Source organism: Poromitra crassiceps, assembly GCF_964638095.1.
Source record: "Poromitra crassiceps genome assembly, chromosome: 23".
Lineage (NCBI taxonomy): Eukaryota > Metazoa > Chordata > Actinopteri > Beryciformes > Melamphaidae > Poromitra > Poromitra crassiceps.
The window spans coordinates 16,320,998-16,345,997 of NC_139639.1; the positions used below are offsets into that span (position 1 = coordinate 16,320,998).

The window sequence follows — 25,000 nt, forward strand, 5'->3', positions numbered from 1 at the left end:
CTTGATGGTGTTCAATGCCATTTATAATGATGGCCTGGGTGGAGATATCAGCTCAGCTTTAACAGAGGGGGGTGGTGGGTGGGCGGAGTGTACAGGAGAGGGCGCTCACTCGTCAACATTACTGAGCATTCAGACTTGTCAGAGGCATTGTCAGCACGGCAGGAAGGTCTTTCTTCTTCTCTTATCTCCTCCTCTACCTCATCTCTTCCCTTCTCTCGCAGGCTTCCTGTACACATAAAAGACACACAGCAGGCACACGGGTCACGCCTTTGTACGCGTCAAAAGGAGACGCGGTGGAAATGTTAATTGTTTTTCGTTAGCGTTGAGAATATGTTTAAAAAGAAAGGGTGAAAAAAGAGCTGAGATCGCATGGGAAAAAATGCACTTCAAAGGCTGGGGTGGTTGTACAGTCAGCAGGATGTGTGGAGTTGCCACGTTTTGCGAGCCGGTCGGTCAGCAGCGCGCGATCCATCCAGTCAGCAAATCTCCACCTTTCTAGTTGTTAGCCGGCGCCGGCGCGGGCCGTGTCACGTTGCAGAGAGCGGCGGGCCGACTTCAGGAGCGGGAAAGAAAAAAGGCACTGGGAGAAAAGAAAGGCTACAATAATAATAACGTAATAAGAGTCGCTGAAGAAAGGCAACGTGCCAATTCCTCCGAGAGTGAAACTTCAAGAAAAGGCACATGAAAGAACACTCGGTCCCATTGCACCTTATGTAACTCTTGTCACCCCCATCCTCCCTCCCTATCTCCTCTCCCCCCTCCCTCTCCCACTGTCACACCTGAGTCGGAAGAGAAGAAGGCTCACTGTCTGTCACGCGTATCCTTTCATCTCCTCATTACTTTCTTCTTGTCTTTTCAAATCTCCTACAGGGAATGGCGTCCTCGGCACGCTCCAAAGGGGAGCACAAGCAGAGAGTCTTCTTGACGGTCTCGTTCGGCGGGATCAAGATTTACGACGAGAGATCAGGGGTGAGTGCCGTGTCGGCGGCAGGGGGGGGGGAGGGCCCGTGGCGGAGCTCCGCTGTGAGGCCCCCTGCCAGCTGTTGCTGTGAAGCGGCAGCATATAGGGCATCCAGAGGGCAGACGCTCGCACGCGTCAGTTCACAACGGCTGCCAGAGGCGCCATCTTGTAAGCCTGGCTGGCACGCCGCACGATTAACATATCGCTCATTGCATCATCTATTCAGGGAGCAGAGATGGGAAACATACACACATTCTTTACTTAAGTAGAAGTACTGTTTCAACTTGTTTACTCAAGTAAAAATGACAAGCTCTGAAATGTAATCTGTTAGATGATGTCACCACCAATGATGATGACTGTTGATGTCACCGATGATGATGATGATGATGGATGATGTTAGCGCTGTTGTCGATGATGATGTCACCGCTGATGATAATGTCATCATTGATGATTTCACTGATGATGTCACTGTTGAAGGTTACGACATCACAGTGGTGATGTCACTGTCGAAGGTTTTAATGATGTCATCATTGAAGATGATGTCAACAGTGATGATGTCATTGATGATAAGTTTAATAATGTCATCATTGAAGATGATGTCAACAGTGATGATGTCATTGATGATAAGTTCATCATTGAATATTTGCACCTGACATGTCACTGTTGAAGTTTAGTGATTTTGGGAGGAGGTGGGGAGGTTGTAAGCTTGGGAGAACAGGTAGGTTTTGAGTTGGGATTTGAAAGTGGAGAGTGAGGGTGAGTCTCTCTGACAGGCTGGGGGAGGGAGTTCCAGAGTCGGGTGCTGCTCTTGAGAATGCTCGGTCTCCAAAGCTTTTGAGTTTGGATGTGAGGGGAACAGTGGATGAGGATCGGAGGGCTCGGCTGGGGCAATGGGGGAGGAGGAGGTGAGGACTAGTAGTTTGAAGTAAATGTGTTCTTTGAAGGGGAGCCAGTGGAGAGAATGGAGGACAGGAGTGATGTGATCCCAGGACCAGGTGTTTGTGAGCATAAACAGACAGTCCTTCAAGTCAGTTTTGATGGAGCACGAAGTCCTTCATCACTTGTGTTAGTGGTAGGGAGGGAGTTTACTTGGTTCAGGCGATGTGTGCCCAGCGCTTGGCGGATCCAGATCCGACACATGTGGGTTAAGTACAGTAATGAAGTATTTGTACTTAGTTACTTCCCATCTCTGTCAGGGAGAAAAGTATGTCCAATCCACAAGGAATTCTGCTCAAATAAAAAAAATCTTCAATTATCAATCAAATACAAGCAATAACATCATTGTATCTATCTTGTATCTAATTTGCCCATTAGCCAATACGAATTGAACTGGAAAACATTCAAATGCAGGTACGCTTGATATTTGACCCTGAGTAAACGGCATTGACATATACGATTCGCTGGAGGACCTACTTAAGATGGCTCAGACCCTGGCTGTCCGCTAATGATAGCGTGGTGAGCGATGTGACGGCGATGTTATGAGACGGGCTGTTTCCCCTGCATCCTGGCTTCCTTCCCCCTGGAGGACTCGGAGGCCTGCTGTTCCATTACAGGATGATGGAGGGGCTCTGCTCTCCCCCGTCCCGGGGCGTAGCGTTGGCTAGATAGGCCCACTCTGCTCATCAGCGCTAACCCATAATTAGCGCTCCGTTCCACCCCTTAATGATCATCGCCGCTAATGCTAATTACACCGCGCGCTCCACCTCAGCTGTCGTTAGCGTTAAACTGATAATTATGCAACGCCGTTTGTCCTGCGGCTGCCGACCCCCACCTATCAAGCATCGAGACCCCCAAAAGAAGGACCCATCTTCTTTGATAGCTTCCGTTTTCAATATGAGTAGTGGTGATAGCGTGTCTTACGCCGGTAATGAAATAGAACATTAAGCCCCCCGTGCCCCCCTCCCCAACCAGCCCCACTATCTCTGACATGCTCATTTGTTGTGCTGGAAATCGTCCCCCCTAATGCTCTCCGTTTTATTTACTGATTACTCCCAGTAAATAACACTCCACACTTCATAAATATCCCTCTTGAGCTGTTATGGTTAATATGGGGGCTCATCACAGCGCAGGCGCCGTCAGCGAGCATTTAGATGGAAATGCTTTATGTAAAGCTGACATGATTCTCTGTCGTGTACAGTAGACGAGTCATATTAGTTTTATATTTCACATTAATCTGTAGCTGTTACTAGGGACGCGCCCCGCCGAAATACGTCTAACATCGGCTAATATTCCCATGAAAGCTCCACCCTGCGACTGTGGCTCGGCGGTCTCATTTGGTGTTACTCAAGCACTAAATTCGCAGCATCTCGTAACCTGCTGAGAGATATGAAAGCTGGAAATACATAAGCAGAGAAGAAACTAGTACAAATTGGCAGTTGAGTTGAGGTTGAGGCTAGTCCCTGTCAAGAACTATAAAGACATTTCCAACACCCTATGTGAAAACGGCAAAAATAAAGAAAAAATAAATAAATAAATCCTAATTTGTAGATTTGTACCCACATAAGAATTAAACCTCTGCAAGTCAACAGAAAAACTCCTCTCTCACTGTAAGACAGGCACTTTTAGCCTCACTCTACAGCAGGCATGTCCAAAGTCTGGCCCTGGGGCCAATTGCGGCCCGCGGACAGATTTTAAGCGGCCCTCGGCTTGTCTCTCAAAATATACTATACTGTATGTGGCCCTCCACACAGTATTGGTTAATCAAGCAAGTTCAATTTGCATTTTTTCCCTTCACCTAACGATGACAGCACTATCATACAGTTTGTACAGGAACCAAGTAGGAACAGCACATGCAGAACTAATGTTTTCAGATGGTCAACAAAATACTTAAGAGTACATTTGTATGTGATTTTTGATTTAAAAAAAATTATAACCCATATGATGCGAGAAGCAGCTGGCCCCCCTGGCATTTTCATTTGATCTAATCTGGCCCCCATTCAAAAAAGTTTGGACCCCCCTGCTCTACAGGTATGTCGGCGCACAGTGCACACCAGACACAGGGTTCAAAGTGTTTGACCCTCCTGCATCTATCACTCACAAAAAAGCATTTTGTATTGAAATGCAACATGAATACATTGATGTCTTTGTGAGATGGCGGGATATCAAATGAGAAAGACGTGCTCTTTCCATCGTCAAAAGGATGATAAGACGTAGGTGTGACGTCGCCCCTTTTTGCCTGGCTCCCATAATATAAGATTGTGCATGATGGCCCTCGCTGTGACTCAAACAACTCCCCCTTTCCTGCCATCTAGGTGCTCCTGCACCAGCACTCGGTCCATGAGATCAGCTACATCGCCAAGGACACCAGGGACCACCGGGCCTTTGGCTACGTCTGTGGGAAGGAGGGCCACCACAGGTTTGTGGCCATCAAGACCGGACAATCGGTGAGTGCTTGTCCCAATAGACAGAGGCTCTGCAGCACAAATCTACTAGCAACCACAGCTGATGCAGGTTGAGAACTGCATGAAATCATTGCTACAGATGAAAGCTAGTTGAGAAAGAGAGAGATACTTCAAAACAAAATGTAAGTCAAAGTGAATAGTCTGATAGGAGGACTTGTGTTTCTAAATGTTCACATGCAATTAGTCACTGCTCACTCACTTGTAGTTTCGAGTAGATGCTAGTTGGTTTGCACGCTTGTGAATCAGATATGTTTGGAACAAGACAGTGATAGAGGAGTTCATAGATACTATGATCTGCAAGTGAACAAAGCTGACACTGAAACACAGAATCGTTACATTTGATCAGTGGTGAAATGACCAGTTCCCAATCAAAGACAACAGAATTTGAACGTGTCTTGAATTGTGTTTAGCCAAGTTGACATTTACAAACGCAATCAGCTCTTCACAGCAATCGCTGCCCAAGTGCCGACAACCTTCGGTAGGGCTGCCAGAGTGTTATTTGCGTCAACTGAGTGTTCTCTTTTTAAATGCTAATTGGTCGTTTTTGATAGCCTGGAAAGTTTTTGGTTCTAATTATTACCACAGATTTGAAGAGAATGTACTGTAGTGTTGTTGTCCCGATGCTCGTTGACAAAGTTTGACGTGGTGTGAGTTAACTGCTTATTGTCTGATTAGGTAATTATGAGGATGACTGGACCATAGCGCCTCTGACTGGCGTGCACATTCAAACACGTAGGATCCAAGTCCCATTTCACCATTTTTTGAGTGGTGAGAAGATAATGTGTGATACATTAAGGAGTGTGTGGTAACACAGTGTGTGATCTTTGGATGTGTGTAATCCAAAGGTGTGGTTTTTCATCCATGCACACATAAGGTAGGAAATTGCAGCAGGGTAGGCCAACTCTTAAACAAAGGATTGAGGCAGAGGTCAAAGGTGAGGGTGTGATGAATTGTGGGAAATTGAGTCCAGAAGTCACTCTTTTCAACCAGGCAGGCAAGCTCGGCCTCTAGCAGAGGAAGCCTATCTCCCCCTCTCATATTCATCTTCCAAAAACACTGCTCTGCTTCCTCTCTTTGCCCTGCGTCTCCTCCTCCCACTCCCCTCCTCTCCTCTGGCGGTCCAGGCGGAGCCTCTCATCATTGACCTGCGCGACCTGTTCACGCTCATCTACGACATCAAGCAGCGCGAGGAGATGGAGAAGAAGGCCCAGAAGGACAAACAGTGTGAGCAGGCGGTCTACCAGGTAGGATCGGAGCGGCTGCGTCCTCCTCGCTCTCTGCTTGACTACCCGTCCCACGGCAAGGTCGCACCTCACAACTCAGCCGTTCATTCACACGACAAAAACACTTTCCAGCTTCTCCTCAAGTGGCCTCATTGCAAACTGCATTTGGCCGCCACACTGATTCTATGTTGAATAATCTGAAGGGAATGGCCGAGTAACAGATTTTGATGCTTCCTGTTCACTAGAGTAAGGTACGTGTCACTGGAGGTGTGTGTGTGTGTGTGTGTGTGTGTGTGTGTGTGTGTGTGTGTGTGTGTGTGTGTGTGTGTGTGTGTGTGTGTGTGTGTGGTGTGTGTGTGTGTGTGTAGGTGTGTAGGTGTGTGTGTAGGTGTGCGCGTGTGTGTGTGTGTGTGTGTGTGTGTGTGTGTCACCAGGGGGCAACACAATGACAAACACACTATCAGTCTGCGATCATGTTAAGACAAGAGTGAGGCAAATGCTCTCTTTGAAATATTACGAGGAATTTGCGTGTTGTTTTTTCGCTCGCTCTCTCTCCTCCCTTTACTTCCCATTGTGTATGCCTCTGCTGTGCTGTATCCATGACGACATGACATGTTCTCTCCCCCCCCCCCGCCCTGCAGACCATCCTGGAGGACGAGGTGGACGATCCGGTGTACCAGGTACGAGCGCACACAGGCCATCAGAACAGGAATGACACACCGCTGAACCTTGGCGCTTCTCGAGTGTTATCACTCGTCGTGATTATTACGTCTTAAACTGGGAATCCGACACAATTAATACCCAGCGCAGCAAACACCTTCTCCAGTCACCGATCTGCTTGAATTAATGATCCATGATATTCCACCATGCCAGTAATACACAGTAGGCCATCCTAGTGGACAGTTTTGTTCAACCATTCGACTCCCATTTGCCAGTGCAGTGTTGTAAAACCATATTTTTTTTAAGTTGATCTGTGTCAATGTTCTGATTTTTTCCAAAGACATGCCCCCCTCCCCCTTCCCCCGACTGGTTGTTACCCCCCACGCCCTCGTGCATTTGGCTCAACATGAGTTTCTATTTGTTTTGCTCACACTGAATACAGACAACACTAACTCTTACTCTGAATGCTATGTTCAGTGCTACGCCCCAAACCCTCCAAAATCATCTCTGTTCTTTGCTCTGTAGCCGTTTTTTTTTGCCAGTAAATCACACATTCCATTTGCAGTTTTTTTTTATTATGTTGATGTTGGTTGACAAAACTCCAGAAGAAACTGTGGCCAGAATCTTAATTTGAGATCCATAAATGAGACTCTCAAGCGTTTGTGTGGGCCTCCGAGGAGCTACTGTCTGCCTGGTCGCCAGAATAAAACGTTGACGTCGTACGTTTCTGCGATCCATGGATACGTAGAACGTCAACGTTTCTGAACCAAAAATATGTTGCATATCAACATTTCTAGATACGTGTATAGCAATTTTCTAGAGTGGGCGACTTGAAATAGTGCGGTGGCCACTGGCCAGTAAGGGCGTTGCGGTCAAGGTGGGGGCGCAAACACTTGCCTTTCACACCGGAGTTTGCGCCAAAGTCGACATTTCAACCGTAAGTCACATGTTTTTGTTATTTACACTAAGCCTAACCCAAACCATAACCCTAACCAAGTTGTCTAAACATAACCAAAGTTGCTTTATTTGCGTTTAACGTTGGAAAGGCCGTGAGGTTTTCAAATTAACCGCCGTTTTGTTTCAAATTTACGTTGAGGTTGTAGCCAACTATCCGTGGTTTAGAAATGTAAAATGCCAACGTTTTATTCTGGCGATTGGGTTGACTTGGAATATACTTCACTCATGGATCTCAAGCGAATATTCTGACCTCGGCGTCTGCATTGCAGTGGAGAGGTTCTGACCTCCGCGTCTGCATTGCAGTGGAGAGGTTCTGACCTCCGCGTCTGTATTGCAGTGGAGAGGTTCTGACCTCCGCGTCTGTATTGCAGTGGAGAGGTTCTGACCTCCGCGTCTGTATTGCAGTGGAGAGGTTCTGACCTCCGCATCTGTATTGCAGTGGAGAGGTTCTGACCTCCGCATCTGTATTGCAGTGGAGAGGTGGAGCTGTTGACCTCTTGACCTCTAAGACCTCCACATTGCCTTGATACTGCCTGACCTATTATACTTGTGCTCTTTCCTCTTCCCACCTCACTCTTTCTCTCCATTGCGCTTTCTCACGCCCCCCCCTCTCTCTCTTCCTGCCCTTAACATTCCCCATGTCTCACGCCCCCCTCTCTCTCTCTTCCTCCCCTTAACATTCCCCATGTCACCTCCTCCACTTCGCCCCGTCCTCCCTCCCTCCCTCCTACTTCCATCGATCCTCTTCATTGTCTTCCTCTCGCTATATCTCTCCATTTGATCTGCCATACCTCTCTTATCTAATCTGATCTTATCTCCCTATCTTCCCATCTCATTACTCTCATGACACGCCTCTGTGCCCCGCCCACTACTTCTGTTCTGTAGTACATAGTGTTTGAGGCTGGACACGAACCCCTCCGTGGCCCCCAGTCAGAGGAGAGCGTTTATCAGGTACAGAGACAAGCATCCCCTCCCCCCCCGTCCTCCCTCCTCATACCCTGTGGTAGATGACAAGTAGTAAACAGCACTAACTCTAACTACATAACTACTGCACATAGCGCCTTTTCTCAAAGTTACAAAATGCTGATTGTTTTGTAGATCAAAAGCAAAGGAGTTGCCGGTTGCCACTTTGTATCTCGCTCTTCTCGGTTGTATGTAGATCAGAGGTGTGGGATTTCTGCTGGTTCGACAGTATTTCACGCGGGCTGACAGATGAAAGGCCAATATTTTGCCAGCCTAGAAGAGAACAAAAAGCCAGCGTGTTTTGCTGCGAGATCTATTATAGAAGAAGAAGACTCACTCAGGTCGTTTTTAGAGAGAGAGAGAAGAGTGGCTGCTTCATGTAAGAAGACAACGCCTCAAACGGGGGCGCAGCAGAGTCAAGGTCAATTGTTCACTCAGTCAGGATAATATACCCGAAGCTCCTACGGTGGGATCTCCACCACGTTGACCTTTTGCCTCACACCATTGAGGGACCAGCGTAGGCCTCTAGGGACCTGTTGTGTGCTTTAAGCCTACCCCCTCACCCCCCCCCCTCTCTCTCTCTCTCTCTCTCTCCCCTCTTTGTATCTCGCTCTTCTCTGAAGATGAAAGATGCAGAGAGAGAGATTAATCACTTGCCATGCCATTTGATCTCAGAATGAAACAAGATCAATAGACTTGAACACGTAACCGAAAGCCAAGCCAAAGTCAACCAGTAGAGAGAGAGAGAGAGAGATATAGATAGATAGAGAGAGAGAGAGAGAGAGAGAGAGAGAGAGAGATAGAGAGAGAGAGAGAGATGGTTCACTGTCCTTCATAGATACACGTGAGAAAAACATAGAAAGAAGAGCAGCGTCGTGTGGCTTTTTCTCCTCTTGTCAGACGAGAGGTAGTTGAGACGTACCGGAGCAGAATTCCAATAGGCTTCCTTAATGCCCAAAGAAGCAGCGTGCACCATCTTCAAGCATTGTTTACAATCAATATTGATTTAAGTAGAATTGATTCGACGGCACAACGACTGTAGACTTTGCGTAGCGCCAGTCGCTCTAGTAGTCTAAAACATCACAATACGTCTCAAAAAAGACAAAGACAAATGTTTGTATGGACTCAAATCTAAATGGATGCAGTGATCTGTCTCTAGCTCGGCAGAAATGTCTCAGCTCTTGTAAGCTCTTTGTTTCTAAACAGCCAGTCTGATTTTATTTTTTTAAAGACAGAAGAGTGATGCTCTGTTACTTATATTCTTCATTTGAATCGACCTCCACTCCAATGCAGGTCCCAACCAGTCAGCAGAAGGAAGGGATCTATGACGTCCCAAAACGCCATTTCATGACTGTAGGTGTTGTTGTTTTTATTATTTGTTTCCTCACTCTCCTCCTTGCACACCTCTCTGTAAGACCCTCTCCAAGGAAATACCTTAAACCCCCCCAGTTCCTTCCCTGCAATGTCCATGACTCCATGTCATGTTTTTGTGCTGCTGCGTTTCATATTTTTAGTTGCGCAGCATGTCGTTCTTTGCCGTTTCTGTTACTCAGCGTATCCGCGTCTTTTAGATCTAGATTTTGCCTGCAGGCCATCATGATGGTGAAGGTCTCCTGGGCGACGAACAACTGCGTTCACGTTCAACATCTCCGTTGACGATGAAATCAAGCTAGATCGGTCACGCCGAGCCTGCTCAAAGAGATAAGACTAATTTGATTGGTCAACCAAAGTCAAGACATGTCACCGATTTCACAGGACATTAAGAGAGAGGCGGGCTTCGCATTCGAAAATCCAATCCTACGCAGAATTCGACACGACCACGTGGCCGCGACCAAATCTGTGATGGTGATGGTTCTGTTCACTGGTCCCATTTGACTGGTGGTACTGAACACACGGGGGACGGGTGTGTGTGTGGGGTGGGGGGGGGTCTGCTCCATCTTCCTCAGAGGATGAAGACAAGAGGTTTGTGGGTGGAGTGGTGGAGCTGCATGCGTAGCGTAGCCGCAGCTCCATACAAAGCCATTGAAGACTCATAAAAACAGCGCCGTAATGGACAGGAATATATTTTCCCCGGGGAAACTCATTTCATCAGATAACAACATACTGTGTGCAGAGCGCCTTGTTTTCCCATTCAGCAAAGTGAAAATATATTTCTTTCCCTTCTGCTCGGTTTTATGAGTTCTTCCCTCCGCCGCCATGCAGTGACCTTGCTATCGCATCTCTCCAAATCATAAATAAAAACATTTATTCAATCCTATTTGCCCCAAACATTCAGCCAGAGAGAAAAAGAATGTCCACTCGAACTTTAAAAGAAAGCGGCCCTCGCAAAAGTGCCTTCCTCTCTCCCCTGTTTTGATGCTTGTTGCTCAGCATATCAAACAGAGAAACTGCACCCGACCCTGGCTATCTCACCCAAACAGCCCATGCCAGTAGGAGTAGCAGCGCCTCCGTATCTCTAAGTGTTACTGCTTGTCTGTTCATTCAGTTGGAGCTTTTTTTTTGAGAGCCTGGAGCTCCCCTGATGTCTATCAAGGCCTGCAGGGAGAGCTCTGTGTCCGACCCCAACGCTTCCCTTTTCCAAACTCCCACTCGTTCTGCACCCCCCGTAATGGCTCTAAAGTGCCATGCAAACTGTGGCATCCATTATGGCCCCCGCTTATTCAAAGAGGACATAAGCAGCGGGATACCACCACCACCCCCCTCTCAGCAACACCAATTGCTGTAATTTCCCCTATGATTCTTTTCTTCTTCTTCTTCTTCTTCTTCTTCTTCTTTTTCTATTATTTTGTCGTTGTGTGTTTGTGGGTGTGTACATGTACATGTGTCTGTTTAGTTGTAGCATGCAAATCCTGTGTGTGTTCTTCTGTGTGTGCTTTTTCTATGGTGATTCATTGTCTGCTTGTGCATGGCCCCAGAGACTGTAACATACATTTCATGCGACTTACCCATTCCATAGTCTCATAGCGAGGCCGTGGTACCCTCCTCCTCCCCCTCCCCCTTTAGTGTCGTGCGAGAGGAGGGGGGGGGGGGGGGGGGGGGGGGGGGGGCTGAAGCGGGGGTCACGCCCGCCTATATAAGGGCGTCTCGGCCGGCTGGTTTCGAGGCGCGTCTTCCCTCTCTCGTATTCATTCATTCATTTAGCGGAATAGAACGCAGACGCCCCTCCGCGTGGATCTGCTCACGCGGCGCAATCAGCATGATAATGCGTCACATGGCTCTCAAGGGCCTCTCTTGATTGGCAGACATAAGAATATCTAATCAGAGTCTGTTTTATTGGACTGAATAGCCTTTTACCCACTCAATTATAGCCCAGCCATGAAAGATTCATTTTAGATCCATTTTCTGATAATGGAGCGAGGGGGTGGTTGTTTCTTGCCTTTGTGAATAGATTTCACGTCCCCACCTACTTACCCACCCAGCCACCCACCCACCCACACAACCACCATGTCCTATTTGGAGATGAATCCTGAGGTTTCTTGACTGTGCACATCTCATTATCACGATGTATCACGTTTGCTCTTCCTCTCTTTCTCTCCCTCCTCGTCGGCGGGGTTCGATTCACAGAATATCAACCACTTTGATCTTTTCGGCGACATGTCCACTCCTCCCTCGGTGAGTGCTGCGCCTGCCACACACAACATCAAACCCTCCTCCTGCCTTCTACAGTTTGTGGAATCCATATGAGTGGATAGAATTGAAGGAGGCAGGTTTACAGTATGATCATGAATGCCATTGGTACAGTACATCGATGGACGTCTAAATACTGGTGCATCTTCATATTACAATCATATTATTATTATATGTGTAATGTTATGTATGTATTGTATTAAGGTAGTAGGAGTAGTTGCTTTAGCGCCACCACACAGTCGCAGAGGCATGAATCAACTGAATATTCTACTGTACATAGTGCTGCAGATAAAGGAGAAATGTGTGCACCGATTTTTGGGTGACTGACAGTGTGTGTGTGTGTGTGTGTGTGTGTGTGTGTGTGTGTGTGTGTGTGTGTGTGTGTGTGTGCGTGTGTGTGTGCGCGCGCGCGCGCGCGCGCCTGCGTGCGCCTTTCTTCTCAGATGCCTCCATCACCTGCCAACACATTGGACCCGAGCAGGAGCAACCGCCAGCAGCAGCACCCCCCTGCTGAGATGTACGCCCCCTTCAGCCCCACTTCTATGCCCTCAGGTAGCACACCAGCATGAAACATTGGCCTTTTTCACAACATAAAACGCAAACTGACAGACTTTTTTCTTTGATATTCAGCCATTCAAAACAAAAGGAATTTCCTATCTCTCCTCCCCCCCCTCCTCTTCCCCCTCACTGGATCAGGACCACCAAGCAGCATGTTTGTTTGTGCTGGAAGCCATTTAGATGCTTAACCTAAGAGACGGGGCTCAAAATAGGTCACAGGGCCCATTTGTGGTTCCTAAAGAAAGAGACAGATATTTTTCATTTTACAGCAGCGCATAATGAGCAGGTGAACATATACTGTAGGCTATAAACATGCCGAATATGCAACGTGTTTCGAGCACAGTGCTCTTTCTGCTGCTTGTTGATTTATGCACTTCTGAAGCGCGAACACATGATTTACGCTCATAATAATAATAATAATAATAATAATTTATTCCTTCTTTTATCAACATGCTAAACTCCTCCCCCTCCTCTCCTTCCTCCTCCAGGCTACATGACCATGGGCCCGGTGCAGGCGGCCCAGTGGGCGCAGCAGTCCTTCCCTGGCCAGGCTCAGACGCTGGCCTTCCCCGTGCAGGGCCCCCTGCAGGTGGCCCAGGTGCTCCCCGGGGGCCAGCCGCTCATCTGGAGCCAGGCCAACATCTTCCCCAGCACGCAGCAGCAGTGGGCGGCCATGGCGGCCTACATGCCGGCCCAGGCCGTGGGCGTAGGGGGCCACGCCATCCCGGCCGCCATGCTCCAGGGCCTGGTGCCCATCACCACCATGTGCCCCCAAGGCTGCGAGCTGTCGGCCCCCTCCTCGGCCATGACCAGCCCCCAGCTGCACCGGCAGCTGAGCCTGGGGAGGGAGGGCCTGGGCGGGGACTTTGACGCAGGCGAGGGCCCCTCTACGTCAGGATGTGCGGGAGCTGGTTTTATGAGCAGGTGCGGGACCCCGGGCCCGGTGTACCTACCGGACATGCTGGTCTGCAGCCAGTCATTGCTGCCCTCGGCCACTGCAGCCCAGGAGGAGGAAGGCAGCTGTAGTGACCTCGACCTCTCCAGGATGACCTTGAGCCCGGGCACATCCACATCGCCGTCCACAGACTCTCGTGAGTATTTTCACTTATTACTGTATGATGCTCCTACATAATGTTACATCTTGAAAAAACACATGAAAAAGATCTCAAATCTCAGGTGAACCACTTTCTATAAACAGGTTTTACAAAGTGCCTCACAAAAAATGAAACCGTTAATATGAAACGGAAATAAAATGGAACACTCATAAACGCGGAAATAAAAGTTATTGTGTTCAATTTTATTGTTCTGTTTCAGAAAAGCGAGTGCGTTTTTAACAAGTGATTTAATAGATACAGATACTGATGTCTCCTGACGACCAAAATCCCAATGACCCCAAATCCCAAGTTTTTAGGTCAGACTTTGCAACCGCCAAATGGGCCCTGCCGTGCCTAACCATGCCTTAAAAATAACCAACGCAAAGATACATTTGTTTATGATTACTTTTAGTGATCGGTGCTTTATCTGATAGTATACAGATGTGCAGATTGACAGATGCAGGGCAAAAGAAAGTGAGAGGAGATGCGTGCAATAAAGGTGAAACGCTGCTAACCCCATGTCCTCTAATGTCGAGTTCATTGAATTCCAAACAAACTCATATATATGGTCCTCCTCTCCCTCTGTTCCCAGCGTCCACTCCAGCCCCCCATCAGAGCTCCTCGTCGGACTGCCCCCCCTCCCAGGCCAGTGACCCTCCCACAGATCACTCCCCCGTAGACCCAGAGGGCGACCCCAGCGACGCTAAGGAGGAACAATCGGTGAGCGCCGTGCACCAGGCTCACGTCCCCCCACCAGGGTCACGTCCCCGTCCAACACGATTAATGGATTGACTTAACAGTTGACTGACGTGTTGCTGTAATCCATCAGCGGTTATTGTCATCGGAATGATCGTCTCTCAAAGGACGTACATCACATGCACAAAGCAGCCCATCCGGAGGGTTCTGTGATTAATGCCACCAAAATTAAGATTGATTTTTACCTTTTTTTCTTTTTCTGAAAAATGTCAAGGCAATTGGGAACGTTGCTTGTACACGTGCAGGGTTTTGGCACAAAATGACACATCAAAGGTCAAAGTTGATTTATGCATCGACAAGTGCTTTGATTAGACGGGCTAATGCGGTGAAATGAAATGATGTAGCATGTCAATTGTGGCCCTTGTCATTTTCCCAAGAGATCGGACAGGTGGCTTTCTGTTCACATGTGAGGTAGAAGAAGCAAAGTGCAAGATCTGCAAAACATCTCACCATCACCAAATCACATATTCCCTGGAGGAGCTGGAATGTGAAAAATGAAATAAATGGCTTATATTGTAGATGGATGGCTTCTCTTTGACAGGTTTCTATCTAATCCATATACTGTATATCTATCTCTCTATCTCTCTATGTATGTGTGTGTGTGTGTGTGTGTGTGTGTGTGTCTCTCTCTCTCTCTCTCTCTCTCTCTCTCTCTCTCACTCGCTCTCTCTCTCTCACTCGCTCTCTCTCTCAGGACTCTGTTGTTGCAAGGTCGCTCTCTCCTGGCCCTGGTGAAGCTCTCGATCCTCCTCAGGACCAGACCTGTCCACAGGAAGACAGCTAGAGAACAACGGGCACTGAGTAGGTGTTGTCAGCTCCCTCGCTGCATGCTTAGTCACTGATTCCTCTCGCATCCTCCAACTAACTGCTCTCCTTTTCTCTTCTGTTCTTTGTTCCTTTATTAGCTTTATATTTTCATTTGTCAGGTTGTCTCATTCTTCCTCACGGCTCAGCGGTTCGCTGCCATGCTGGGAAAAGGGCCTCGCTTTTAGTTTAACGCTTTCTGTCATTCTGCCTCTTTGCGTCATCCCCCCATTGCATCCCCAGATGGAGCAGAAGCGCTGCCTGGCTTCAGGAGAGGGAAGGCACAATGTTGCCACCTGCTGGTCAGACTGCAGTACTGAACCAATGTAATGCTGCTGTCTTTTTACAGGGGATGGAAGCTCTCGAAGGCCTAGATGGAAGTTCACCAGGAAGAGAAGAGGACAGCCGACTGTTGACAGGTGCCGGGACGAGTGACTGTGTTCAGCAGCGTCTCTCACAGCTGGATTACACAGACACCTTCTGTATTTTTCAACCATAAATATCGGAAGTTCGATCAGAAGCTGGCTAGCCTTGGATCTGCTTCCCTCCAGAGGTTGCACTCACTCCTCAGACTGACAAGCAGACTTTATCGTCCAAATGACGTTTCAACCAGGAAGTGACTGTTGATCATTGGCCCACACACAGAACAGAGGTTGTTGGATTAGTGGGTTTCTATAGGCCATGGTGGCATGGATGGACGATGCAAATCATCTTTTTTTAGACACTTTCACGAGGAGCAGCATCCTATGTGGTTGACCAGTATGTTAACTGCCACCAGCGGAGACTGATGGACCTCCCAAACTTTGGATGGACCTGCCAAACTTTGGATGGACCTGCCAAACGTTCTCATAGTGTTGATCGACCGATTCGTCCATTTTGCATGAACAGACTTTGTGTGTAGATCCAGCGGACTCAACTGTGAGCAAAACTGTTCTCTACAGCTTCCTTTTCAGTCTAAAACATACAAACAAAAAAAACCATTAAAGTATGATTTTCTTTTCTTTTTCTTATTTTATAAGCTGTGAATTCTGAGTGGATGACGCCGAATCGTTAGAGATAACGAAAATGGCTTTGAGGCGTCACTAGTGAAATCAAATTTGCCAAACATCTATTTTGTAAATAAGATCTCCCCGGTCCCCACACCTGAGCCTCTGTGCCATAAGATAAGCTCTCTGCCTCACGGACGCCAACCACCTGTGTTTCGCTCAAGCAATGCCCTACCAGCACCTCCATCTCTGACGACTGGATGTTTGTTTTGCTGCCATTTCTTTTTTCTTTTTGTTTCAGTCGGTGACATATGAACTGTGAATCTGTGTTACGTGGTCATTCACAAGTAAAGCCTGCTGTACCTGTCTCACCTGTTTCAAACTCGACAGATGAAAGAAATGATGGGGTCCTCAAACACACACAAAATATAGACAGAAAAATATTCACATGCCAATTTCTTAAAAGTCACAGTCACTTTTTAGTGGGTGGGAGTCAGGGTGGGGTTTTCCTACACATCCTTGTTTTTAGATATTCCACATTTCTGAAATGGTTCATGATTTGCTTTCAAATTCTGTGTCGACCCACTCACATATCTGTTTGGTTTCCCAATCAAATTAATAACCCCATTGATATGGCTTCATACATATGTACACTCGGAGACTCCAGAGTGCATTTGCCTTATCAACTGTACAGGTTTTTCTGTTGTCCAGTCACTGTTCTTCTTCTTGTCCAGCCATTGCATACAATAAACAGGTCATTATTGTAACAAATTTGTAGGTCTGCTCCACTGAATCGAGATGGCAACTTTATATAATATGAAACCATAGAGATATCACTATTAACTTCTAGACTTAAAATGAAGACGGTAAACGTAACCCTGTAAGAAAAATGAGAAATAGTCCGACATATTTTGTAAATTTTATTTATGATGAAATCAAGAATTGTCGTGACAAAAAAAGGACTTTTGTACGTCTATTTCTTCCCCATACACTGTACCCATCCCACTGTTCAGTCACAAATAAAATATCATGTGATTCCCACTTTTCTCCTTGGTTTTCTTTGCTTAATTTCATTTAACCTTTCTGTTGTTGTTACTGTGCAACAGCATCAGTCTCACGATCTGCTGCAAAGACAATACAAGCAGCCAACAGAGGCTGCTCTCCTCACACATACTAGAGGACCCGTGTAGTCAATCATGGCTATGTGACTAGTTAGGAGAAACTATTCACAAATTATTGTTATTAAGTATAGGTTAGGTTACTTGATTACTGTTGTTTTCACTCATCGCACAATGCTATTAGAATATCTAGGTGTGTGTGTGTGTGTGTGTGTGTGTGTGTGTGTGTGTGTGTGTGTGTGTGTGCTTAAGAATGATGTCCTGCATGTATGCATGCAGTGTTTTGCACAGGACTGAGCCTATTGCAAAGAATGACGCATATAACAGTGTTTGGTTTTATTCTTCTGCTCTTTTCTCTAGGGCTGCAATTGACGATTATTTTCATTGTCGATTAATCTGTCAATTATTTTCTCGATTAATCGATTAGTTTGTTTGGTCTGTAAAATGTCAGAAAATGGTGAAAAATGTCGATCAGCGTCTCCCAAAGCCCAAGATGTCATCCTCAAATTTCTTGTTTTGTCCACAACCCAAAGATAGTCAGTTTACTGTCATAGAGGTCTAAAGAAACCAGAAAATATTCACATTTAAGAAGCTGGAATCAGAGAATTTTGTTTAATTACTCAAATCGATTATCAAAATAGTTGTTGATTAATTTAATCTATTAATCTAATCGATGAATTGATGCAGCTCTGCTACTTTTCTGAGTGTCTGATGGAGCAAGGAGAAGTTGTGTCATTCTGTCAATTCCAGATTGGCAAATGAAGTTCAAAGGTTATCAGTACACAAACATGGCTGAAGTGATTCGACGACACAAGTCTGTTACAGGGATTTGTGCTTTTGCAAAGCTTTGCGAAACGATTGGATGTTTATTCTGTCTTATCTGATGGATCTCTTTCCATTTTAGATTAATTGCGCATCTGCAAATGATACAGGTATATAGGCTACAAGTTTGTGCGATACTGAATTGAATTGTTAAAAAGACCTAGAGATCCTAGATAAGTATTACAAGGCTATTTGTACATTAGATTCCTCAGTGATAAGTTTCTCATGCTTCGGTTAAACGGTTAAAATGGTTCTGGGTGAATCCTCTGTGTGTGTCCCCTGCCCAGAGGTCTGCTGGGAAATGTGGGCTACTCGTACACAACAGAGCTTTTGGGCTCAATAATGTGATTGAGCTCCACCTGTGGGTCTGAGGAGCTGATGGTAATGGCAGCACAGACTTCATGCCCCGCACAGTATTGACCGGTGTGTGTTTGGTGTTGACACGCAGAGCCATGTGGTGTCTCGCTGGCTAACACACTGCTATGCTTTCTGTAGTGATGCAGAAGAGTTCAATCAATGTGCTGTGCTGCCTCCTCCATGTCACTTTGAGCCTGGTCCTGCTATGGTAGGAGTTTTACTTACTCTATATCTACTACAACGGATCAAAGCTCTTGTTGACGTTCTTTTGTCAGTTGACAGATATTGGCTGAGTTTCCCAACAAAGAAGCTTCTTAAGAGTTAAGAAGCTTCTTAAGGAGTTAAGATGCTTCTTAAGGAGTTAAGAAGGCTCCAAATAAGTGTTTCCCAAACGCCTTCTTAACAGTCGAGAAAAATAAAAAAAATAGAAGGCTCTTAAGAAGCATCTTAACTGGAGCGGCTCACTTGATGGCACTCTGAGCCCAGCAGTGGGCCACGACTCAGTGGTTGAGAAACACTGTTAACACCTAATCATGGTCATGTTAAACTTTATTAAACATTATTTATTTCAGACATGGACTGCAGTTCAAATTGCTTTATATACACAGCATACAACAAAACAGAGAAACACTACAGAATTTAAGCGACCTTGGGTTCTGTGAAAGGTGCTATATAAATCCACAACATTATAAAAGGAATCCATTCTGATTAGAGGAATATAGCCTACAGTAAAACATTTAAAACACAAGTAACCATACATACAGGGGAGATTTTCAAGTGTTCCCTAATTTTAAACACTAAAGGGTACATGAAAGAAAGGAAAAAGGGAAAAACACAAGAGGAACAGTGGACACAAGTATCTCCTTTTGCCTGACGCGGCTGGATCTGCCAGTGTTTTGTCATTAAGAAGGTGTTAAGAAGGCTCCAGACCCTTCTTACAAAACCTTCTTAACGAAAGATCATCTTAGCGCTAAGAAGCTTTTGGGAAACGCAGCCTTCTTAACGGAGGATAATTGGAAGATAATTTTAGGCTAAGAAGCAATCGGGAAACGCGTTGGCTTCGTTGGCTTCTTACGGGAGCCTTAAGAAGGGTCAAAGAAGCTTCTTAGCGCTAAGAAGCTTTTGGGAAACGCATGCCTTCGTAAAGAAGCAATTGGGAAACGCGTTTGCTTCTTAAGGGGGCCTTAAGAAGGGTTGAATTAGCTTCTTAGCGCAAAGAAGCTTTTGGGAAACCCAGCCATTGTTATCATTGCCTATATCAAATGCTTTTGAATAGTTTGTTGATTTAATGTTTGAGCGTGATTGATTTCACATTGTCTTTTACCTGATTAATATGATCTGTCAATTCTTCTGTCAACAGCAATATCATCTCATGCCAATAATATATTGTTGAGAAACCAAAAGATATTGATTGGAAATTGTAGAGATGATGTATTGTTTTTGCTTGTTTTGTTTCCTTTTATCCACACAGTACAGATAAGGTGCCGTCACAGCCAGCGATGAAGAGCTCGGTGTCCGTGAAGCTCGCTCTGTGGGTGCTGAGGTGGTAGTTCACCCAGTGGACTGTCTCTGTGGGTGCTGAGGTGGTAGTTCACCCAGTGGACTGTCTGTGTCTTATCAGACTGGAGCGCATGGACTCGCTGTGACACCTGTCAGAAGAAGAGGGTGAGCGGATGATGTGTAAGATTTCCCATGAGGTAACTAACGAGAGGAGACCGGGGGTCAACAGATGTGGGTTATTGAAGACTGAAGCAAAAAACAGGATTCAGTGATTCTGCTATAATTTTATTTTGTCAGTGTGAAAGCCTAATCCTGTTGGCAAGGTTTCTGCTGATGTGCTGTAGTGCTCCATCTCCATCCAAGCTGATATGACAAAGTGAATCACCACCACCACCACCACCATCATCATCATCATCATCATCATCATCAACAACAAGGGAGTAAGTGTGCTCTATCTGTTTCAATTTTTGTCCCACTGATGATGTCACAATGTATATGACATCATCAGGGGTGTCACAATGTCTATAACATCTTTTTCTATTAATTATTTATTATTAATCAAAATGAAATTTAATTGATTGTTCTGTGCCCATTTCATGCAATACAAACATAGTCTATTAAACAGGCCTATTTAATTTCCACCAGTTGAATTCATAGCAGATGACATGCTCGTAATTTCTGGGGGACTTTAAACAATGTTAAGGAACTTCAACACAAAAGCACTACAACAGAGACAACAGTCCTCCTGTCACACCTCCTCCTCCTCCTCCTCCAGCTCCAGCTCTTCCTCCTTCTCCTCCCTCCTCCAGCTCTCCTTCTCCCCCTCTTCCTTCAGCTCCTCCTCCCTCCTCCAGCTCTCCTCCTCCTCCTCCTTCAGCTCCTCCTTCTCCAGCTCCTTCTAGTCCTCCTCCAGCTCCTCCTGCCTCCTCCTCCAGCTGAGCCACCATCTCCGCGTCAACAATTTCAAGTGCGCTCCTGATGGCCGCTAATGGACCTCTCAGACGGTTGAGCGAAGTTTGAAATGCCTCTGATTTCTCCTCTCTCGCCAATTGTTCCTTCAGTGCATTGTTCTCTACATTGATGTCCTGTGCTCTCATACCCAAGTCCTTCGTATCCAGTAGAGCTTGGTTAATCATGCTATCGAGCACATGGCAAGCCAATTGTTCGGATTCAATTTTGAGGCTAATGGATTGTTTTTCTGATCTCAGCGATCTCAGGTTATCCATCTCCTTGTAGTTTTGGGCTTTCCACGCGTGAGCCGAGAACTCAATGACATGTCATCTGTGCACTCGACCAATTGTGATGTCACTGATGATGTCACAATGTCTATGACATCATCAGTGATGTCATCGGTGCACTCGAACAATTGTGATGTCACAAAGACATCATCAGTGATGTCATAGTGTCCCACAGTGACACATGTCAAACAGTGAGTGATGTCATCAGTGATGCGAAGTTGAGCAATTCTGCGCTGCACATGCCAATAGAGAAGGCGAGGTCACGCAACAGCCGAGCTGCATCATGCGAGCCCACACAGCGACGAGCTGCAGGGCAATTCCTCTGCACCCAAACAGGTCTACCTACCTACCAAACTCATCTCCATATCCATATCATCTACTCTCCTACACTGCACTGTAATAACACTGCACAAGATGTACTGTCCTATACAGACCCCATACAGATTGCATTGTTTGCTGGATAGCAGCTGCTTCGTGAGGTCCACCAGCACAGGGGTTCTTGGCTGAGCTGAAGCAGTTTTGTTGGTTTAAAATCAGGCTATTAAAGATACTGTGCAACTGACGCACAGAGCCCAGTTCCCCTGAGCACCTTGGCACTAAACTTGCCTTTGTTCACAACAACAACAACAAGAACTTCAGAGATCTACCCTCCTGCATTATTAAGTCTCAGATTTGGAGACCGCTACGGGTGATGCAAGATGAATGCAAGTCTTAAAAACAGTGTTGATATATAGTCTACTGCAGTATAATATAGGTTAGTAGGTTACCGCTTCATACTGGTCACGAAACTAAGACAGACCTAGTTTGCTCAAGAGCTTTGTTCTAAAATCAGATATCCTCCAGCATTTGCCAAAACAAATGCCTTTCCCTGACAAAAATGACACTTTCGCAGCCTGGATACTGTATATTTGAATGGGGAAGTTAAGGTAATGAATTTTCATGTTGTTTTGGAAGACAAAGGACTAAATGCCACCTGTGTCCTGTGGGACGGTTCACAAAGCCTGTAGGCACCAGGCTGAGGAGTACTGGGGAATCCAGAACATTGCTAAAGGGTTAGTCGCTCTGCCACTGGTTCTTGAATTATTCACTGGTCAATCAAATATAATGATACAATGATTAATCTGGAATGTGAGCATCTCACATCTGGTATTTAGATCATAAATAATGTATGTCGCTTTTCTCCACAAATCAATGTTGATGCTGATGCTACGAAACATGGTTTGCTTTCTGGGCACTGTCCCCAGTCCTCTCCTGTTAGAGTCAACATGTTGAACAGTCATCTGGAGGGACTAGTGCTTGATAACAGATACTGCGCCGGCAGCTGCTTGCCTCACTACAACTCACCAACTGAGGTGATTCACTAGAGTGTGAGAATGCAGAATACCTACTGTAAGAACTAATCTGATCTGAGATTCACCTCTTCCCACTCTTATCTCTAAAGATACAGTAGAGTAGTGAATTATATTCATTGGAATGCCTTCTGAGGGCAGCTTTGAATGTCATTGTGGACAAACAACAACACTTCTTGAACATGGAGTTCCAGGGACAAAACCTTTATCATGGGTTGTGTGTCTTTGTCTAACGCATTTTGGGGGCGCTTGACATGTCAAGTCAAGTCAAGTTTATTTGTATAGCCCTAATTCACAAGCAGGTCTCAGAGGGCTTTATAAATGTCTAGCTAAATCTAGCTGAGCACTGACATGAACGGGTTTGGGAATTCTTGCTCTGCTGTGCTCCATGTTGTCCATTTTAAGCCCTTGAATGACTGCTCTTTTGAATGTGTGAACGCAGGTTGGCATTTGCCATTAATGATATATGTGGGAGCTGTTAGTGGCAGTGATGTGATTTCATCCTGCATAATAAGCCTTTATACGAAAGATATAGGTAATAATCTCGTCTTTTTCTTCTTCTCTCAGATTATTCTTTGGAAGCCTACAAGCTATGTGTGCAACTGGGCCTCAAGGTGGACACCAACATAGAAGGTGCCTATGGCCATGTTCACATTACAGGCAAATCCGATTTGCTGATAAAGTCATTAATCATCATTATCATGATTGGTTTCCCAAATCTGATTTGGGAGTGTGTCCGCACTGCCACACATCTGATTTTCAAGTCGGATCTGTGTGTCCGGACCTAAACAGCCTATCTGCATGGGTTGCTATGGTAACGACGTGGGCGTCAGTAAATATGTACGTTGGTGACGTGGTTTTCCTGCGCAGAAGCATTTGATGACGAGTTGCGAGTGACGTTCAAATCAGATTTGGTGGATCTGCGCGTCCGCACTGAAGACACATCAGTCAAAAGCACATTTGAAGCAGATTGGAAACTACCTCCATTATGTGGTTTGGGACAAGTGACACAAATCAGACTTGGAGCGTCCAGACTCATATAACCATTCTGGATAAAGTCATTAATAGGTCACTAAAGTTCACAAATCGGATTTGGCCTCCAAGTGTGAACATGGCCTAAGTGTCACAGCAGGGGGTCCAGAGGGGAGCCTGTGCTGGGCTGCTGAATGAGATGGCAAGTGGGTTTCCATGTTTTATCCAATGCCCTCAGGACATAATTTTCCTGGCAAAATTGGATGGATGCCGACACTGTCTCTCTTGCTCTCTCTCTCTCTCTCTCTCTCTCTCTCTCTCTCTCTCTCTCTCTCTCTTTCTCTCCAGAGGACACAGTGCAGGGCAGCATGGGGGAGGACTTCATTGCCGTCGTACGGGGCGGCAATAGTGAGTCCATCACTGCACTGGTGTCCAAGAAGCTTCCCACCCCACAGCTGATGAGGCTATGGGGCGACGCCGTGCGCACAAACAACCCCGACTTCATCCGCAGCACGGCGAGAGTTTCTCTGTCTTTCTGTCTCTCTTTCCCTCACCTTGTCCCCTGTGGTCCTCTGCTGCCTTTGCCCAGAACCCTGTCTCCTCTATTCCGTGCATCTCACAAACTCATAATACATCATTTTACTGTACCATCTCTTCTGTCTCTACTTTACTTTTCCATTTCATGGATGGATAATCTCCCTCCTGCTCCTGTAGTGTCTAGTCTTGAATCACTTTAATTTGCAGCTTTAAGTGCAATGGTGCACAAGGAAGCCGACCTGATTTGACTTGATTATTTGGTGCTGACACATTGCAGGGGAGTTGGAAACGGCATTGGCATACCGTAATCACAGGTGTGCAAACTGCAAAGTGCAGCTAAAAAAGCAGCAAAGGATGCAGCCCAAACAGCAACTATGTCAAATACAACTAGGTTGATAGATAGCCTGAGATGCTGAAAGGCTGCAGCATGGCATAGGCCGTCAGTGTAAATAAGAATTTGTTCTTAATGACTCGCCTGTCTAAATAAAGGTTAAATAAAAAAAAAATAGGAAAGGATTTGGCACTTTGGGGGCAATCCAATTGTACGGGGGGGGGGGGGGGGGGGGCAAGACCAAGTGATTCAATCAACTTCAAATGGTAATATTGAATACATGTATTTTTCTGATGTATGAGCTGGTGACCTCCAGAGACTTTACCAATGACAGCAGAGGACCTTCACCCTGGTCTGTGACAGAGACTTGACTCCGCCCCCATTAGGTGGTGGGTTGTTCCCTGACCGACAAGGTGACCATGCCACCCAGCAGGATCATGACCCATCTGTCTTGGCATCTGTTAAGTGAGAAGAGGGGATAAACGACATACTTCTTCTTCCTACCTGTTCTTTCCCTAAATAACCCAAAGGTTTTGATTCAGTCAGAACGATCACATCCTACTTGTAACATGACAGCGGCAAAACAGACACATCAAGATAGCCAGCTGAAATAATATATCACCCTGTCAGTCAGCAAAGGGAGAATCATCCTTATCCAATGGCGATCGATAAAAGGGGTCTTAAGCATTAAATCCTGTGCATGTGCCATTGACAAAATAACTCAAAGACTAATCAAGGTTTAAGTGAGTCAACCAAACTACACTGTACATAATCCACAACTTCCAT

The 25,000-nt window shown here is 46.1% G+C and overlaps 2 protein-coding genes across 2 annotated transcripts in view; both read left to right on the top strand.

The window, feature by feature from the left end:
• LOC310796991 (disabled homolog 1-like) overlaps positions 1-14,984 on the top strand; it is a gene marked incomplete at both ends in the record, with an annotated part of 26,241 nt that extends 11,257 nt beyond the window's left edge. The window contains 11 exons of the mRNA XM_083659257.1: positions 871-969; positions 4,213-4,344; positions 5,487-5,606; positions 6,227-6,265; positions 8,088-8,153; positions 9,459-9,518; positions 11,730-11,777; positions 12,236-12,344; positions 12,839-13,441; positions 14,037-14,164; positions 14,895-14,984. Of these exons, the coding sequence (XP_083515383.1) occupies positions 871-969; positions 4,213-4,344; positions 5,487-5,606; positions 6,227-6,265; positions 8,088-8,153; positions 9,459-9,518; positions 11,730-11,777; positions 12,236-12,344; positions 12,839-13,441; positions 14,037-14,164; positions 14,895-14,984 (1,494 nt within the window). The remainder of the gene's footprint in view (positions 1-870; positions 970-4,212; positions 4,345-5,486; positions 5,607-6,226; positions 6,266-8,087; positions 8,154-9,458; positions 9,519-11,729; positions 11,778-12,235; positions 12,345-12,838; positions 13,442-14,036; positions 14,165-14,894) is intronic.
• Positions 14,985-21,991: 7,007 nt separating this feature from the next.
• c8b (complement component 8, beta polypeptide) lies at positions 21,992-24,585 on the top strand (the record flags this gene model as incomplete). Its single annotated transcript, XM_083659014.1, has 6 exons — positions 21,992-22,077; positions 22,284-22,377; positions 22,780-22,816; positions 22,942-23,007; positions 23,695-23,867; positions 24,505-24,585. 6 exons carry the CDS (start codon positions 21,992-21,994, stop codon positions 24,583-24,585), a joined length of 537 nt encoding a protein of 178 aa, XP_083515140.1.
• Positions 24,586-25,000: the final 415 nt, after the last annotated feature.